Source organism: Theropithecus gelada, chromosome 15, assembly GCF_003255815.1.
Source record: "Theropithecus gelada isolate Dixy chromosome 15, Tgel_1.0, whole genome shotgun sequence".
Classification (NCBI taxonomy): domain Eukaryota; kingdom Metazoa; phylum Chordata; class Mammalia; order Primates; family Cercopithecidae; genus Theropithecus; species Theropithecus gelada.
In genome coordinates, this window is record NC_037683.1 from 11251291 (window position 1) to 11269262 (window position 17972).

Sequence of the window (17972 nt, forward strand, 5' to 3'; positions counted from 1 at the left end):
TCACAGGGAGGACACACCGTGGCAAAATGGCCAGCCAAGAGTGGAACTTGGGTCTGGGTGGCCCAGAGTCCACAGGCCTGATCACAGCTCTTTCCAATCTGCGGCTGCCAGTCCCTCTCCTGGGTAGAGAGGCTGAGAAGCAACTGCCCTGCACACAGGCCTGACTCCCCTCACCTTCCCAGCCCGACGGCCAGGCCCCCTGACAGCTGTTGGCAGGTCCCCAGCGGCCCCCAGCCCACTGGGCTCTGTTCCCAGAGCCTGCGGCCTGCTCCTTAGACCTTCCGGGTCCCACGGGCTTGCGGTCTGCCCCCTGCCCCTGCTGCTGAGGCCAAGGAGGCGGCCCACAGGGGCTGGGGCTAGGAGAGGCCCCAGCCCCCGCCCCCTGCGGAGAGGGTGGGGAGGGTGGAGCTGTGGGAGTTTCACTGGTTTAAAAATACACAGAGGAAGCGAGTGAGAGAAAGGGGAAGGGGAGGTGGGAGAGGCACCTCAACTTTGATGTCCAGAGCCTTGAGCGGCCACTCGCAAGCTGGCCAAGGGCTTCACACAACTTGCCAAGATGACAGAGGGGACCAAGAAGACCAGCAAAAAGTTCAGTGAGTGCGGGGTGCCGTCTTCACTGTCCTCCATCCCTGGCTGTCCTCTGGGCCTCTCTCTGCATCTGTTTCTTCATCACTGTCTTCATTTCCGTTTCTCTCTCTCTCTCACTGTTTTACTTTTTTTGTTTTTTACCTTTGGACGCCAGTGTCTCTGTCACCCAGGCTGGGGTGCAGTGGCACAATCTCGGCTCACTGCAGTCTTGACCTCCCAGGCTCAAGTGATCCTCCCACCTCAGCCTCTTAAGTAGCTAGGCAAGTAGTTAGGACTCCAGGCACAATTTAACTTTTTTTTTTGGCTGGGTGCGGTGGTGGCTCATGCCTGTAATCCCAGCACTTTGGGAGGCCGAGGCCAGGGGATCACCTGAGGTCAGGAGTTCGAGACCAGCCTGGCCAATGTGGTGAAACCCATCTCTACTAAAAATACAAAAAATTAGCCGGGTGTGGTGGCAAGCACCTGTAATCCCAGCTACTCAAGAGGTTGAGGCAGAAGAAACGCTTGAACCCGGGAGGTGGAGATTGCAGTGAGATTGCACCACTGCACTCCAACCTGGGCGACACAGCAAGACTGCATCTCAAAAAATAAGTAAATATAAAAAGATAAGTAAACAATAAAATTGATTTTTTGTTTTTTTTGTAGAGTCCGGGGTGGGGTCTCACTTTGTTGCCCAGGCTGGTCTCGATCTCCTGGGCTCAAGCGATCCTCCTGTTTCCAGCCTTGTTTCTCTTTCTCTTTGTCCATCACTGTCTCTCTGCAGACGTCTCTGCTTCTGGGCGTCCCCGTGGCTTTCTAGCTGTCATTCTGGCCCAGCATCTCTCTCTCTCTCTCTCTGACTCATTGACTTCGTTCTCCATCTCTGTGCTTCTCTTGTCTCTGTCTCTTTGTCTCCCCACCGTGTCTCTCGATCTCTGCAGTCCACTGTGTCTCTGGCTGTCTCTGACCTCGCAGCTGGGCAGGGGAGGCCTTCGCACACTCCATCGCCTGCCCACAGGCCTGGGCTTACATGGGATCCCAGGTGGGGAGTTACTGGGGCGACAGGGGGATGGGGGTGTCATGGGATCCCAGGTGGGGAGTTACTGGGGCGGCAGGGGGATGGGGGTGTCATGGGATCCCAGGTAGGGGGATGGGGGTGTCATGGGATCCCAGGTGGGGAGTTACTGGGGCGGCAGGGGGATGGGGGTGTCCTGGGATGCTGTCCCACATTCCCAACAGCAGTGAGGCTGGGAGCCGACATTTGGGTAGGGAAAGAGCCCAGAGCTACTAGAACCAGGCTCCAGGGTGAGGGGCCACACTGGCCCACTGCTCTGTTTTCCTGTGTATGTCCTTCCCAGTCCCAGCAAACTTTTTCTGTCTCCTGATTCCTTTGATCTGACCCCACCAGGGTGGGGGACAGGTGGTGTAAAGGGCAGCGATTATGACTGCATTTCCCAGAGGGCAATGCTGAGGCCCGGAGACTTGCCTGAGGTCACACTGGCTATTGAGCAGGGCCCAATCCCAGACCCTGGACTCTGGGCCTCAGTTTCCCTCCCGGCCCCCACTATCTCCTCCAAACGCCTGGTGCCCAGGAGGCAAAACCAATGATGCTGAGAAAGAAGGTGGTTGGGGGTCCTCCCTCTGGCCACTGATGCAATTTCCACCCCCACCGCATGCAGCGGAAGGGCAGAGCGGCCACATTTGAGACCACGTTTCTTGGGAGACCAAGGCAATAACCAAATGGGGCCAGCAGGGCTGGGACACAAACCCCTGAGCACTGACCCAGCTGTGCCGAGCCCTTGGTCTGTGTCCAGGCTCAGCTGTGGCCTTGCTGTGTGACCCTGGGGGAGTCCCTCCCCATCTCTGGACCTCAGTTTCCTCCCTTGTCAACTGGGGGCATCCTACCTGCATCCCAGCACGGGTGCGAGCAGCTGAGGAGGTGGAGGATGCTGAGGACGTGGAAAATGCTAGAGTTTTTCCTTTTTGCTCATCTGGGGGCTATGGGGAAGTCAGTTGGTGGTGGCTGTGAGAAGGGACAGTCCCACAGCTGAGGGCAGGGGTAGGGAACTCACATGCACCCCTGTGGAAACCAGGAGATGGTATCACCCCAGCCATTCCTCTTGAGTCTGGAGCTGGGCTCAGCTGACAGGAAGGAGAGAACCACAGACAGTGCGACCCTTAGGCTCGCAACAACCCCCTCCTCATTCCACCCCCACCCCAGGTGCACAGAGGCTGGCTGGAACACGCCCCAACCCCCAATACGAGCACAAAACACGCATACCTGCTCCACCTACCAGCAGCGTGACCTCAGTTCATTACACTGCTCTCAATCTCAATTTTCACATCTGGAAAATGGGAATTAAACTGTGTCACCGAGTTATGCTGAGAATTCTTGCAGCACATGTTTGGCAGATGCAGAATCATTTTCAGAAATTTTAAAATTATTATTGTCAGTGGCCGGGCGCGGTGGCTCACCCCTGTAATCCCAACACTTTTGGAGGCTGAGGTGGGTGGATCCCTTGAGGTCAGGAGTTTGAGACCAGCCTGGCCACCATGGTGAAACCCTGTCTCTACTAAAAGTACAAAAATCAGCCGGGCGTGGTGGCACTTGCCTGTAATCCCAGCTACTTGGGAGGCTGAGGCAGGAGCATCGCTTTAACCCAGGAAGCGGAGGTTGCAGTGAGCCAAGATTGCACCAGTGCACTCCAGCCTGGGTGACAGAGCGAGACCTTGTCTCAAAAGAAAAAGTAATAAATAAATAATTATTACTATTAGAGACAGGTTCTTGCTCTGTCGCCCAGACTGGAGTGCAGTGGTGCCATCATAGTGCACGGCAACCTTGAACTCCTGGGCTCAAGCCATCCTCCTGCCTCAGCCTCCCAACTAGCTGGGATTACAGGCACACACCAGCATATCCAGCTAACTTTATTTATTTATTTATTTATTTATTTATTTATTTATTTAGAGATGGAGTCTCACTCTTATCGCCTAGGCTGGAGTGCAATGATGCAATCTCGGCTCACTGCAACCTCCACCTCCAGGGTTCAATTGATTCTCCTGCCTCAGCCTCCCAAGTAGCTGGGATTATAGACATGCACCACCATGCCTGGCTAACTTTTGTATTTTTAGTACAGACAGGTTTTCACCATGTTGACCGGGCTGGTCTCAAACTCCTGACCTCAGGTGATCCACCTGCCTCAGCCTCCCAAAGTGCTGGGATCACAGGCGTGAACCACAGCACCTGGCCTTACTTTTTTATTTTTGGTAGAGACAGGGTCTTGCTATGTTGTCCAGGCTGGTCTCGAACTCCTGACCTCAGGTGATCCACCCGCATCAGCCTCCCAAAGTGCTGGGATTACAGGCGTGAGCCACCATGCCTGGCCTAAGCTTTTCTTTAATTCTCACATTGCCCTAGGAGGTAGGTGTTGGAATCTCTATTTTACTGATGTGGAGAATGAGGTTCAGCTCAGAGAGGTCAAGTGACTTGCCTAAGGTCACACAGCTAGGATGTGAAAGAGCAGGAATTCAAGTCCAGGACTATGTGATCCCAAAGCTCCCATCTTATACCACTTCCAGGGGTGTGTTAACAATTAGAAGGGGTATCCAGGAAGCCCCCAGCCCTCTTTAGCCCCTCACCGAGTGAAACTGCAGGAATTGTTCTTTATTATTACTGATGTTGACATTGTCATTACCTTCTTTTCCTTCCCTTCCCCTCTGCTAGAGTTCTTCAAGTTCAAGGGCTTTGGGAGTCTCTCCAACCTCCCTCGGTCCTTCACTCTGAGACGATCCTTAGCTCCCATCAGTAGGCAGTCCCATTTGGAGCCTGACATCTTTGAAGCCACGCAGGATGACATGGTGACGGTGCCCAAGAGTCCCCCAGCCTATGCCCGCTCCAGTGACATGTACAGCCACATGGGCACCATGCCTCGCCCCAGCATCAAGAAAGCACAGAACTCACAGGCTGTCCGGCAGGCCCAGGAGGTGGGTCCCAAGCCCAACCTGGTACCCCGAGGTGTACCCGACCCCCCAGGCTTGGAGGCAGCCAAGGAGGTGATGGTGAAGGCCAATGGCCCTCTAGAGGACATCCCAGCAGTGGAACCCAACCCTTCAGCAGTGGAGGTAGACCCCATCAGAAAGCCTGAGGTCCCCACAGGAGACACAAAAGAGGAGAGACCTCCCAGGGACGTGCACTCAGAAAGGTAGGTGCCTAGGGACTGGTTGGGACCTGCAGGGATGGCTTCTGTTTTTTTTTTCTTTTCTTTTCTTTTTTTCTTTTTGACACAGAGTGTTGCTCTGTCTCTCAGGCTGGAGTGCAGTGGTATGATCCTGGCTCACTGAAACCTCTGCCTCCTGGGTTCAAACGATTCTCCTGCCTCAGCCCCCTGAGTAGCTGGGACTACAGGCTCCAGGCACCACGCCCGGCTAATTTTTGTATTTTTAGTAGAGACAGGGTTTCACCATGTTGGCCAGGCTGGCCTCGAACTCCTGACCTCAGGTGATCTGCCCGCCTTGGCCTCCCAAAGTGCTGGGATTACAGGCATGAGCCACCACGCCTGGGCTTCTTTTAAACCCAGTACACATCTGGGTTAAAAAGAAAAAAACCTACACATTGACCAGGTGCTTACTGTAGACCAGGCACTGTGATAAACCCTTTACTTGTAATTAGCAAAATAAAACTGGCAAGGCGAGACTGTTACCGTTTCCATAGGACAGATGAGGAAGCTGAGATTCACATGGTAATGTCATCTGCCTCAGTCAGGGTGCACATTTGCTAATGACAAAGCCAGCATGTGAACCGAGACCCCCCTGCCTCCAAAGCCCCAGTCAGCCTCTAGCACGGGCCCTCAGCTGCTGGATGGATCCTAAACCCAGTCACTAGATCCCTGCCCTGAATCCCCTCACCCAAATCGTCACCATTAGTTCTGCTGGACAATACCTCCACCTAGTCTAGAAAACCATTTGATTTGTTAGCTTAGTTTGGTTATAGGGTGAGTTGAGTTCATGCAAAAATACAAATTGTGATAATAGGACAATAGCTCCCATTTAGTAAGCATTTTTACTGGGTATCAGAACAAATATCTCCCTGAAAACTCAGTAGAAGATTCAGTCATTAAGGCTGGGTGCGGTGGCTCATGCCTGTAATCCTAGTATTTTGAGAGGCTAGGAGTTTGAGACCAGCCTGGCCAACATGGTGAAACCCCATCTCTACTAAAAATACAAAAACTAGCAGGGCGTGGTGGCATGTGCCTGTAATCCCAGTTACTCGGGAGGTGGAGGCATGAGAATTGCTTGAACTCGGGAGGTGGAGGTTGCAGTGAGCCGAGATCATGCCACTGTGCTCCAGACTCGGCGACAGAGCAAGACTCACTCTCGGAAAAAAAAAAAAAAAGATTCAATTATTAGCCCCATTTACAGATTGGGAAACTGAGACTCAACCAAGGTTACACAGAGCTGGGATTTGAGCAGAATCTGCTTGCCTCCAGAGGCTGCACACTTATGTACCACATTGGACTCACCACCTTCTCAACCCTAGGGCCATGTCTTTCACATCCCGGGAGACCCCTCAATCCCAGCCAAAGGCGTCCCCAACTTTTCAATCCTTAGAACCTTTGTATCAACCACACCAGTCACATGTGCCTGTCGAAAGAAAGAAAAAAAGTCAGTTGGCCAGGCGCAGTGGCTCATGCCTGTAATCCCAACACTTTGGGTGGCCGAGATAGGCGGATCACGAGGTCAGGAGTTTGAGACCAGCCTGGCCAAAGAGACCAGCCCGACCAACATGGTGTAACCCTATCTCTACTAAAAATACAAAAATTAGCCGGGCGTGGTGGCGCACACCTGTAATCCCAGCTACTCGGGAAGCTGAGGCAGGAGAATTGCTTGAACCTGGGAGGCAGAGGTTGCAGTGAGCCAAGATCGCGCCATTGCACTCCAGCCTGGGTGACAGAGCGAGACTCCAACTCAAAAAAAAAATAAATCAATCAAAAGCCAGCTGAGCAAAAGTAATTGTAGGGCCAGTTCTGGGACCTTTCTTTCTTTCTTTCTTTCTTTTTCTGGTAACTTTCTTGAGCAGCTTTTTCCTGAGACACCAAGCACAGCCTCTGTCTCTGAGCTGTAATTGCCTAAACCCCTGATCAGCGAAGAGGACCATGTAAAGGGGTAGAATGAATCCAGTCCAGATTCTGCCTCTTACTGGCTGCATGAGTGGACAAATCTGCTCCTCTCTTGGAGCCTCAGTTTCTCATCTGATAAATGAACATAACAATAGCGCCTACCTGGTCGGGTTGTGGTGAGGATTCAAGAATAACATACCTGTAAAATCTCAACACAGTGGCTGGCATGCTGCACTCAGTAAATGGGAACGCTATATTTACGATTAATAGAACTCATGTTTTTCCACTATCTCTGGCTGCCTTCTGCCATCCCCTCCTACATTCGCCCTCATTCGGGAGTAGAGGACCAAGGATTGTATGTAGGGGAGAGGGCTGGATGATGGGTCCTGGGGCGTTCTAAGGCATCCCAAGGTATGAGACTGCACCAGAGGCCTGGCCCCTCCCACTCAGGGAAGCCGAGTTTCGCGGGAGCGGGGCGGGGCGGGGTGGGGCGAGGCGAGGCGGAGTTGAGGGCGTGTATAGGGGCGTGGCCTAACCCAGGCTGCGCGGAGAGCTGTTGGGGAGCGAGCTTCGGTGCCTGGCGGGCGAGGTGGAGGGGTGTGCTAGGGGGCGCGGCCTTCCCAACACGGACTGATGGGGGAGGGGGCGGAGCGAGACCGGAGGCGGAGCGAGACCGGAGGCGGAGGGCCGTGTCCGAGGCGGGGAGCGTCCTTCCCTGCCTGTGGAGTAGGCGGTGGAGCCGGGCCAGGCAAGGAGCGCAGGGGCGTGTCTGGGGGGCGTGGTCTACAGGTCAGTCTCCGCCCCCGGAATCCGGCACTGAACTCCGCAGCCCCGTGGCCTGAGAAAGGCGGGAGCCGCTGAGCTTAGGAGGTCCCCGGGCTGCAGGCGGCGACAGCGGGGGAAGCATGACTGCTGTGGGCCGAAGGTGCCCCGCGCTGGGGTCCCGAGGGTGAGTGACCGAGCTGGGCCTGAGGAGGGCCAGCGGGGAGCAGGAGAGGTCGAAGGAGGAAATCTGCACCCCTGGGGCAACTGACAAATTTGGGGGTGGGGTTAGCATCAAGGACTTTTCTAAGCCAGCTTTCTTTGGGTGTAATTTTATCACCGCAGGTCAGGCATCTGCTTATCTACTCTACACAACAGCTCCAGGAGAGAGGTACTATTATCACCCCCATTTTATAGATGAGGAAAGAAAGACTTGCCTGCCGCCTTTGACACAGCCGGTGAGCGTCAGAATCAGGGTTTAATCCCAGCTTCCTGGCCCATGCTTTTAACACCTGGGCAACACATCCCTCTCCAGCAGGGCTAGGGCCTCTGAGAATGGCAAGTCCAGGACCCAGCCCAAGCCTTCTTGCTCTGTGGACAGAGCCCTGGTGGGCCTAGCAGTGCTTCTGGCATCATGCTTAGCCAGGAGCTGACCAAGGAAATGGAGAGACTCTTGCCCTCCAGCATCTGGAGTGTCCCAAGGAGGATGGGGTTAGCAGACCAGATTGAGCCCTCTTCTGGTGCCCCGGGACCCAGTGCTCCATCTGCACTGGTGGCTCACGGTTGAACATTCCTTCCAGAAGTCTCTGAACCTCAGCCCTGTGCCCTGGAGTTGGGGGAGCAGTCTGGTCCGTGAGATCTCAGATTAGCCCTGCCCCACTCTGGTCCTCAGTCTCCCCAGTGGTTCAGATGGGCCTGAGATGGTCTCGGAGGATCCATCCAGTTTGGGGAGGAGGACATTAGGGAATTGCTAGTGAGCAAGTTCGGGGGCCCTGTTCCTGAGTGTCTAGAGGAGGCTGTCCCAGGCCTAAGCTGGGGAGACTGTCCCTCCCCCACCCCTGGGGAGGCAGGGTGCACCTGGAGCAGAAGGAAGGAAGGGGAAAAGGTGAGGCTGCAGGGGTTTCCTGGTGTCCTGTTCCCTGCTGAGATCATAGGGATGAAGAGGAAGGAGGGAGGAGGGACCTTTAGCTCCCCCCTCAAAAAAAAAGAAAGCACCAGCCTAGCCTACCTCCCAAGGACCCTCAGTCTTCTGCAGGTCCCAGAGAGGCACCCGCGCTCCTCAATCCATCTTACAGAGGAGGAAGCACAAGCCTGGAGAGGGACAGGAAGCCCCAGCACTCCCTACCCCATGCCCACCCACACTGGAATTGTCAGGCGAGGGTCCCACCAGGCATGATCACCAGCTGACAGCAAGTGAGCACCTGACAGGTGTTGTCTAGCTCATGGGGCCTGTGAGGTGGGAGCCTCTACTTGCTCCATTTTGCCAGTGAGGAGACTGAGGCTCAGAGAGGGGAAGGGACTCTCCTGGGGTCACAGAGAAATTGGGTGTCAGGCCTGACTCTTTGATCCCAGGCCTGACTAGCTCCTAAGCCCAAGCTCTTAACCACTAGGTCACATTTCCCCTCCTGCAAGTAAAGATCTCAAAGCTTTTTCTTTTCTTTTCTTTCTTTCTTTATTTTTTTTTTTTTGAGATGGAGTTTCACTCTTGTTGTCCAGGCTGGAGTGCAATGGCATGATCTCGGCTCTCTGCAACCTCCGCCTCCTGGGTTCAAGCATTTCTCCTGCCTCAGCCTCCCGAGTAGCTGGGATTACAGGCATGTGCCGCCACGCCTGGCTAATTTTTTTTTTTTTTTTTTTGTATTTTTAGTAGAGACGGAGTTTCTCCATGTTGGTCAGGCTGATCTCGAACTCCTGACCTCAGGTGATCTGCCTGCCTCTGCCTCCCAAAATGCTGGGATTACAGGCGTGAGCCACCGCGCCCAGCCAGCTTTTTCTACCATTATTTCAAATGACTTCCCATGACCCCCTGGAAAGGAACCCATTTTGCAGATGAAGACATTGAGATTTTTGTGAGGCTAATAACTTGCTTGAGGTGATGCAGTCAGTTGAGTTGGAATGATATTCATTTTCATATTGACTGAGGTACAGCTATGCCTCAGACACTGTTCTAGGTTCTGGGAGATAGCGGTGAGCATGGCAGACAAAACCCTGCCCTCAGGGAGTTCCCATTCCAGGGCAGGGGAGACAGATGATAGACAAGATAAATGAGTTCTGTGGTCGACTAGAAGAGAAAAGACTTATCGAGAAAATTTAAAATCCGCTCTAGAATTGGTTGGCGAAAGCAGGGAGTGGCTGGCGGTGCCAATTTAAGAAGGTTAACCAGAAAGAAAGGCTCAGTGAGGAAGTGACATTTGAACAAAGGAGACGAAGGGACAGACCCTCTTACTGTCTGGGAAGGAGCACACCAGGCCCAGGGAACAGCAAGTATAAAGGCCCTGAGGTGGCATGTTTGGGGAACAGCAGAGACCAGTGTGACTGGGGCAGAGCAAGGTGGGGAGGACAGGGAGGAGTGGTCCGGGAGGCTGGGATGGAAATGGGCACAGATAACATAGGGCCTGGAAGGGCCCAGCGAGGACCTGGCTTTGGCTCTGAGCAAAACGGGAGCCATTGCTGGCCTTGAACAGCGACAGGCTCCACTGTGACTTATGTTTTTAAAAGACCTTTTTTTAGGAGGATCTTTTCTGTGTTTGATATCTTTTTGAGACAGGGTCTCATTCTGTTGCCTAGGCTGGAGTGCAGTGGCTCGATCATAGCTTGTGGCAGCCTCGAACTTTTAGGATAATCTGATTGCTGTTCTGTGTCGCATTTTAGTGCCTCATCTGAGTGTCCTTTGCCTCCCACCCGGAGATCCAAGCTCCGACCCTCACTCCCAAGGGGCTGTTTGGAAGGAAACGGAGACTTGAGAACCAGGGATACCCTGTGTTGCCCCTGCCACAGACCTGGTGCCAGGCACTGAAAACAGGCCAGGATACTCCCCCACCCCCCACCCCATTTCCTTTTGGAATGTTGATTCTGGTCCAAAAATTCCCAACTCTCCCCAGAGTCCCACGACCCTCTCGGCCCTGCAGGGTGACGTCAGCTGCCGGGCATCTGGTAGCGATTACCCACCAGGGGAGGGGGTCGTGGTGGGCCCCGTCTGTGCAGCCTCTTCAGGCTCTGGGAGGCTGGTCCTTGTCTTCCGAAGGGGCCCAGCTGCTCCTGGCTCTCATTTCCTGTGGAGACTTTCTCACAGTCCTTGAGACCCCCGGACGCCTTGGGCTGTGGGAACTGGGCTGGTTTGGGAAGGATGGGCTGTTCCCCTGATCCCTAGCTGGATCCACATCCCCCCAAACCCTCAGGGGACCCTGTTGCAGGCTGCTGGACCTGTGTGGGGTGAGGGCTGGGGAGGATAGGGGTCAGGTACAGCAGTAGCTCAGAGGCCTACTGACTGTGTGGCTTTGAGCCAGTCCCTTTTCCTCTCTGAGCCTTAGTTTCCCCATCAGTAAATTGGGGACAATGACAGCAGCTGCTTCATAGAGTCACTGTGAGGATGGGATATGTCAGGTAAAGCATTTATTCTGGGCTTGGCCCAAGTAAGTACCAGTAAACAGGAGCTACTCATGCTGTAGAAGGGGAAACTGAGGCCCGATGAGAGGGACTTGCCCAGAGCCACGCCACTTCCTACCTCTCAGCTGAGGGCCCGCTCAGGCTCCACCCCATTTCCTCTTCCTGACATTGGTTCTGGGCTCTGGTTGAAATGTTATTTTTTTGTTTGTCTGTTTCTTTGCCTTCCCTCTCTAGCTTTTCCTCCTCTCCACCCAGAAATGGCTCCCAATATCTGGGGGGGGGGGGGGGGTCCACCCATGTAAGGAACAGAGCAGAGAATTAGACATCAGGCCAACTGGTTCTAGTCTGAGCAGCTGCATGCCCTGGGTCAAGTTACAAGCTTCAGTTTTCTCCGCTGTAAAATGGGGCTTCGAGATCACAGGCATTCCATCAGCCGCCAGCGCTCAGTAGATGCCTTTTGTTTTCACTCTCTTCTTTGGCAGGTTTTGAGACTCGGGTGGCAGCTCTCAGGGCCCAGCATCCTCAGCTCTGCCCTGGGAAGAATGGCCTTCTCCTCACAGGGCTGTCGCCCGTCCTGAGCTCCTGCTGGACACCCCAGCCTGCTCAGGAAGACTGAGGGCTCCAGACGGTGGAGAGGGAGCAGGATGTGCTGGACACAATAGTGGCCCATCTTGGGGAGTGGGGCAGGACTAAAGCCAAGAATCGTCCCGGCAGGGAATCCCACAGGCCCCATGGCTGGTATCCTGGGCGAGATGGGGCTTTCCACCCAGCTCTCTTTGCCCAGGGCCTTTAAGGACTGAGAAGCTCAGAGCGGGCAGGTGCCTGTTGCTTCTCTGCAGTGGGTGAGTGAAGATGGGCATGAAGGAAGGAGTGAAGATGGGCGTGAAGGAAGGAAAGGGCTCACGCCTGTAACCCCAGCACTTTGGGAAGCCAAGGCAGGTGGATCACCTGAGGTCAGGAGTTCAAGACGAGCCCGGCCAACGTGGTGAAACCCCATCTCTACTAAAAATACAAAAACTGGCCGGGCATGGTGGCACGCACTTGTAGTCTCAGCTACTTAGGAGGCTGAGGCAAGAGAATCACTTGAACCCGGGAGGCGGAAGTTGCAGTGAGCCGAGATCATGACACTGCACTCCTGGGCAACAAAGCAAGACTCCATCTCAAAAAAAAAAAAAAAAAAAAGGGAGGAAAGCAACTTCAGCCCAGCCCCCCAGGAGGGGCAGGGTGGGAGGGTGGCTGATCTTCGTGGGTAGAGGCTGGGACAGCAAGAGGAGCCCCACATGGGCCAGGGAACTTGCACCCCTCCTTCTCATGCCCTTCTGGGGAGGTAGTTATACTGTGCCCACTTTACAGATGAGGAAGTTGGGCTTCAGAGAGGGAAGGCACGGAGCCAGGGATCGGGGGCAGGGGAAAAGCTGAGAGGCAGGTGGCAGAGCTTGGGGAGGTCTCCACTTGAGGACATATGTCCAGGCCTCAAGGCCCAAGGGAACAGACAGGGACAGAGAGCAGACAGCCCTCTGCAGAGGACCAGGCCACCATCATGAAAGAGGGCCAGGGTGGGGCAGGACGGCAGCCTCTCCCCACCCCTTCTCCTACAGGTCCTCTGGGGGAACGTCACCCTTCCTTCTGGCCCAGGATGAAGGCCCTGAAGGTAAAGCTTAGATTTAAACATGCATTGGGGGAAAAGAAGGATAATGGGCTTTAATTACTGCTCATTAATCCAATTAATTAAGCTAATGTATGCAGTAAGTGGTATCAGTTATCAGAACAAATCAGTTAATACAGGCAGTGAAAGGGGTTGGTTATTTAAATAATTAAAGCTGATGATTAATGGGACTGATTTAGCTCAATTGTCACTATTATTTATTAATTGATTTCACCACTAATACGGCAGGAGAAGTCTCTTTTAGGTTTGTAAAATGAGGAATAAAGGAATTAATTAGTGGAGCTGAGTTTTACAAATGGATGCTTTGATTCCTGGATTTGATCATTACAATGGGAGGGAGAGTTTTCTAGAAATCCCCAAGCAAACTGAACTCTGAAGGCTGCGTAGGAATGACCAACCCTAGCCAAAAGGGAGAGAGGACATTCCAGGCAGAGGGAACAGCACGTACAAAGGCCCTGAGGCCGCAGGGGGTCGAGCTCTTTGGAGGAAGTTTGAGAAGGCCAGAGTGCAAGGAAGGGAGAAGAGAGAAGGGATTTGACCAGCAGAGGCTGGGTCACAGATGGCCCAGCCAGGAGGACTAGACTTTGTCCTCAGGGCTGCAGGGGGCTGCTGTGACACTCATTTACTCATTCATTCATTCATTCATTCAAAAAAATATATTTAGTAAGTTCCTGATGGTTCCTAACATTGTCTAGACAGAAACATAAACCCTTGTCCTCGTGGGGCTGACATTGTAGTGAGAGGAGCTAGTCATTACATGAGAGGAAATGTGTGCTAAGTCAGATGAGGGGTCAGGGCAAAATTAAGCAGGGAAGGGAATGTGGGAGTTGGGGAAGATCACACTTTCAGAAAAGGTGGCCAGAAGGCCTTGCTGAGCAGGGGACATTTTAGTGAAGAACTGAAGGAGGGACTGGGTGTGGTCGCTCACACCTGTAATCCCAGCACTTTGGGAGGCTGACATGGGAGGATCGCTCCAGCCAGGAGGTCGAGGCTATGGTGGCCATGATCTCACCACTGCATCCCAGCCTAAACAATAGAGCGAGACTCTGTCTCAAAAAAAAAAAAAAAAGAAGAAGAACTGAAGGGCCAGGCATGATGGCTCATGCCTGTAATCCCAGCACTTTTTGGGAGGCTGAGGCAGGCAGGTCACCTGAGATCAGGAGTTCAAGACCAACCTGGCCAACATGGCGAAACCCCATCTCTGCTAAAAATACAAAAAATTAGCCCGGCGTGGTGGTGGTCACCTATAATCCCACCTACTTGGGAGGCTGAGGCAGGAGAATTGCTTGGACACGGGAGGCGGAGGTTGCAGTCAGCCAAGATCACGCCACTGCACTCTAGCCTGGGCGATGGAGTGAGACTCCGTCTCAACAACAACAACAACAGCCAAGAGCATGAGGGAGGGAACCCAGGGGATGTCTGGAGGAAAATATTCCAGGCAGCGGGAATAGGAAGTGCAAAGACCCTGAGATGGGGCGGGGGAGATGGAGCAGCGCGGGTGAGGAGGAATGTCGTGGGCCATGAGGTCAGTGTGCAAGGCTGTTTCCAAGACCTTGGCTCTTACTGTAAGTGAAGCTGGGGGCCACGCAAGTGGGTTGGAGCAGAGGAAAGCTGTGATCTGACTTGCATTTGAACAGTACTGCTGTGGCTGCTGTGCAGGGAGAATAGGTCGCAGGGACACAGATGGAGGCAGGGAGGCCAGGGGGAGGTGGTGGTGATAGTCCAGGCAAGTGATGGTAGCAGATTGTAACTGGGCATGGTCATTGTGTCTTGGACATGTCAGAGTGTTGTAGCGCCACCCTATGGTGAGGCCATGGGTTGGAAGAGTGGCCCCAGAGCCTCAGCTTCCCTGACCTGGGCCTCTGCCCTGAGCACCCCTATAGGCTCTGGCCACCCTAGTCAGGCCTGATCTCTTGTGCAGGCACCCTGTCTCCAAGGCTCTACCCCTGTTCCAGAGCCCGAGGGGAAGTACAGGAAGCAGGAGGAAGCGCTGGGTTGATCCAGTGTCCTGGCCAATTTGTTCCCAGCAGTGGGAGGATTTCCGGGCCTGAATAGCAGGAAATGTTGGGATGGGATGCCTCACCCGGGAAGAGTGGGCGGAGGTGGATGGGGGAGGGGTCCCTACTGTAGCTCACTCCACTGCTGCTGGACAGAGAGAGCCCAAAAGCCTACTGTTGCTGGGCTGTAGCTTGAGGAACTGTGGTTGGATACCAGCTAGGGCTTTCTAGGAGAGAAGATTAGCGATGAAGAATCCTAGAATGTTAGAACAGGGAGGGCTATCAGACAACGTCTCAAGGAGGAGGAGCTTTTGGCCTTAGGATTGGGGGAACCCACAATTTTATTTTTTATCTCGGCTTCCTTTTTTTTAAAAATATGAAGCTCCTGTATTTGAGGAGGTGGTCCAATATTCGACCTCCCCTCCCCATTTTGCAGATGGGAAGGCTGAGGCCTTTCTTAGCCAGAGAACCTGGGCCCAACCTAACAAAATTAATGATGACAGCGATTAACAATTAACATTGACTGTTTACTATTCATGCATCCCTTTAAGCAATATTGCTTTCTTTCAACCTCTTCTTCTTGGGTTCAAGTGATTCTCTTGCCTCAGCGTCCCAAGTAACCGGGATTACAGGCGTTCGCTGCCACACCCGGCTAATTTTTCTTTAAGCAGTATTTCTTGAGCTCCTGCAGGCACTATGTTGGGGACTGGGTCTCAATGGTGAATTAGACAAAGTCAACACTTTCATAAGGGCATCAGATAATTAAGTCAGCAATTAAATATAAAGTGGCCATTTCAGGCAGAAATTGCAAAAATTGAAAATAAAGTAGGATTGGGAACACAGAGTGAAGGAACGAGGGACTATTCGAGGTGGGGAGGTCAGGGAAGGCTTCTCCAAAGAGGTGACATTAAGCAAAGCCCTGAATAAAGAGGGAGGAGGGACAAGCTTCATGAAGCCCTTGGGGAAGAGCATTCCAGGCAGAGGGAACAGCAAGAGCGAAGGCCCTGTGGCCGGAACAAGTTGCCAAGGAGGGTGGGGCAGAGGCAGAATAAGGGACAGGAGGTGCAAGGGAGACAGGCTGGAGAGGTGGTGGGGTGGCTGTTGGGTACCAGCAGGCCACACAGGACCTTGTGGGTTAGGGAACAGATGAGCCAATTTTTGCCTGTTTTTCTGGCATAATCATGGTACCCTCTTTACTCTTGCAAAGGAAGAAAAGTTCTGGTTTGGATGATAAATTGCACGGCCGCAGAGAGGAGTTTAGATTGTGTTCTTCTAGAGATGGGAGCCGCTGAAAGGCTGAGGATGGTGTGTGTGCCATGATCTGCTTAGGTTGTAAGCTTGGGCGCCTTCTGGTCTCAGGGCAGAAGCTGACTGTGGGTGATGAGAGTGGACACGGAGCCCGAGGGAAGGCTCCTCTGCTCCACCGGAGACACGAGGGTGGCCCCACTGTGGGGACGGGGTGGACATGTGGAGAAGATTCTGACGGTGGAGCGGCAGGATTTCCTGGTGGACTGGGTGTGGAGCTGAATGGAAGAGAAGGGGCACAAAGGACCATATGGTTTTTGGCCAAAGTGGCAGGAAAGAGGAAACTGACATCAGCTGAGCCGGGGAAGATGGGGAGGGGGCGGGGAGGAGCCACAGTTCTGCTTTGGATACAACAAGTTGGAGATAGCCTTCAGATATCCAAGGGGAGGCGTCCAGGAGGTAGTTGGGTTTCCAAGTCTGGGGATGGAGGGGCAGGTCCAGGCTGCCTGAGAGTAGGGGTAGCATTTAAGGCAGTGCAGTGAGGAAGGAAAAATAGCCACCTCTGGCCTCTGGCCTCTCCAGGCTCTCCACCCTGGGGGCGGAGTCAATTCCTTAGCCCTCTAGCATCGGCAGTGGCTCCGCAGTGTGCTTGGCAGTGGCCATGACTAGGTCACTCTACCCTAGGAAGTGAGCGCAGGGTAGGAGGACAGGGGCTGATCCCCAGCCTGGGGCCCTCCAGGGTTTAGAGTCAGGGATGATGGGGGTGGGGTGGGAGGAGGGGGTGGGGAGGGCAGAGAGAAGAAGAAAACCAGGGAAGCATAGTGTCCGTAGTCCAGTGAAGACAGTGGTTCGGGAAGCAGGCTCCATAATAAGCAGGTAACGTTCATTAAGCCCTGAGTCCTCCAGTCAAAGTCATTAGGCAGAGACTGTCATTATTCCTGATTTACAGATACGAAATGCAGGCTCAGAGAGGTGAAGGGACTTGCCTAGGGGTGCACAGCTGGAAAGTGGAGGAGCCAGGCCAGCTGATAAGTGCCCCTTCCTGCCTTCAGGGTGAGCCTGCTGGGGTCCCAAGGGCCAGGTGCTGGCCCCAGGCAGGCAGGCAGGCAAGAGACTGGCATCTGGGGAGCCAAGCAGGGCTGGGGATGCTCACTTGTCTCCTCTCCTTCCAGGGCTGCTGGAGAGCCGGAGGCTGGCGGCGACTATGTGAAGGTAGGAGGGGCTGGGCCAGGGGTTGGTCAGAGGACACTGAAGGTCTCAGAGCCTGTTCCATTACGGGTGGGCAGAGCCCTTCCTCAAGCCTTGTTAGGAGCCAGACCTCACTGTGTATTCCCCGGGAGGGGAGGTTCTCGGAGTCGAGGCAGCATTTGGATCCAGTTTCATTCTCCGCACCTTCTTCCTACACCAGCCATTATTCTCTCCTGGCCCCAAACTCAGGGCATCCCAGTATTTGATATCATCTGACCCCACCCACTTGCCAGCTGGATGGGTCCCCAACAGTGTCTCTGTGTAAAGGATGCAGCCTTCCAATCCCACCCAATCTTTGTGCACCTACTGTGTGCTGTCTCTGGGAGCAGGGAGCAGGAGAGGATGACTCAGTTCTTTATCACAGATAATGGGCACAGCTCAGATTTATCCAAAGCTTAATTTATCCTGGGCACTGGGAACACTGAAATGCAGTTTTGGCAGAGCACAGTGGCTCATGCTTGTAATCCCAGCACTTTGGGAGGCCAAAGCGGGTGGATCACCTGAGGTCAGGAGCTCAGGACCAGTCTGGCCAACATGGTGAAACCCTTTGCCTACTAAAAATACAAAAACTTAGCCAGATATGGTGGTGCGTGCCTGTAATCCCAGCTACTCAGGAAACTGAGGCAGGAGAATTGCTTGAACCCAGGAGGCAGAGGTTGTAGTGAGCTGAGATTGCGCCACTGCACTCCAGCCTGGGAAAAAAAAAGCAAATGCAGTTTTGAAATAACAATGATAGTAATAATCATAATCATAAATAACATATTGAGT

At 53.6% G+C, this 17972-nt stretch overlaps 1 protein-coding gene across 3 annotated transcripts in view; it reads left to right on the forward strand.

Annotated features, from left to right (window-relative positions):
- Nucleotides 1-414: 414 nt before the first annotated feature.
- Nucleotides 415-17972, forward strand: part of SH2D3C (SH2 domain containing 3C) — a 41078-nt gene continuing 23520 nt past the window's right edge. The window contains exons 1-3 of one of the 3 annotated variants that reach the window (XM_025360092.1): nucleotides 415-593; nucleotides 4289-4766; nucleotides 17129-17168. In XM_025360092.1, coding sequence (XP_025215877.1) covers nucleotides 557-593; nucleotides 4289-4766; nucleotides 17129-17168 — 555 coding nt within the window. In that variant the 5' untranslated portion in view covers nucleotides 415-556. Of the gene's footprint in view, nucleotides 594-4288; nucleotides 4767-7375; nucleotides 7630-16368; nucleotides 16416-17128; nucleotides 17169-17972 lie in introns of those variants that run through there. The other 2 variants (XM_025360093.1, XM_025360096.1) reach the window with 2 other exon arrangements.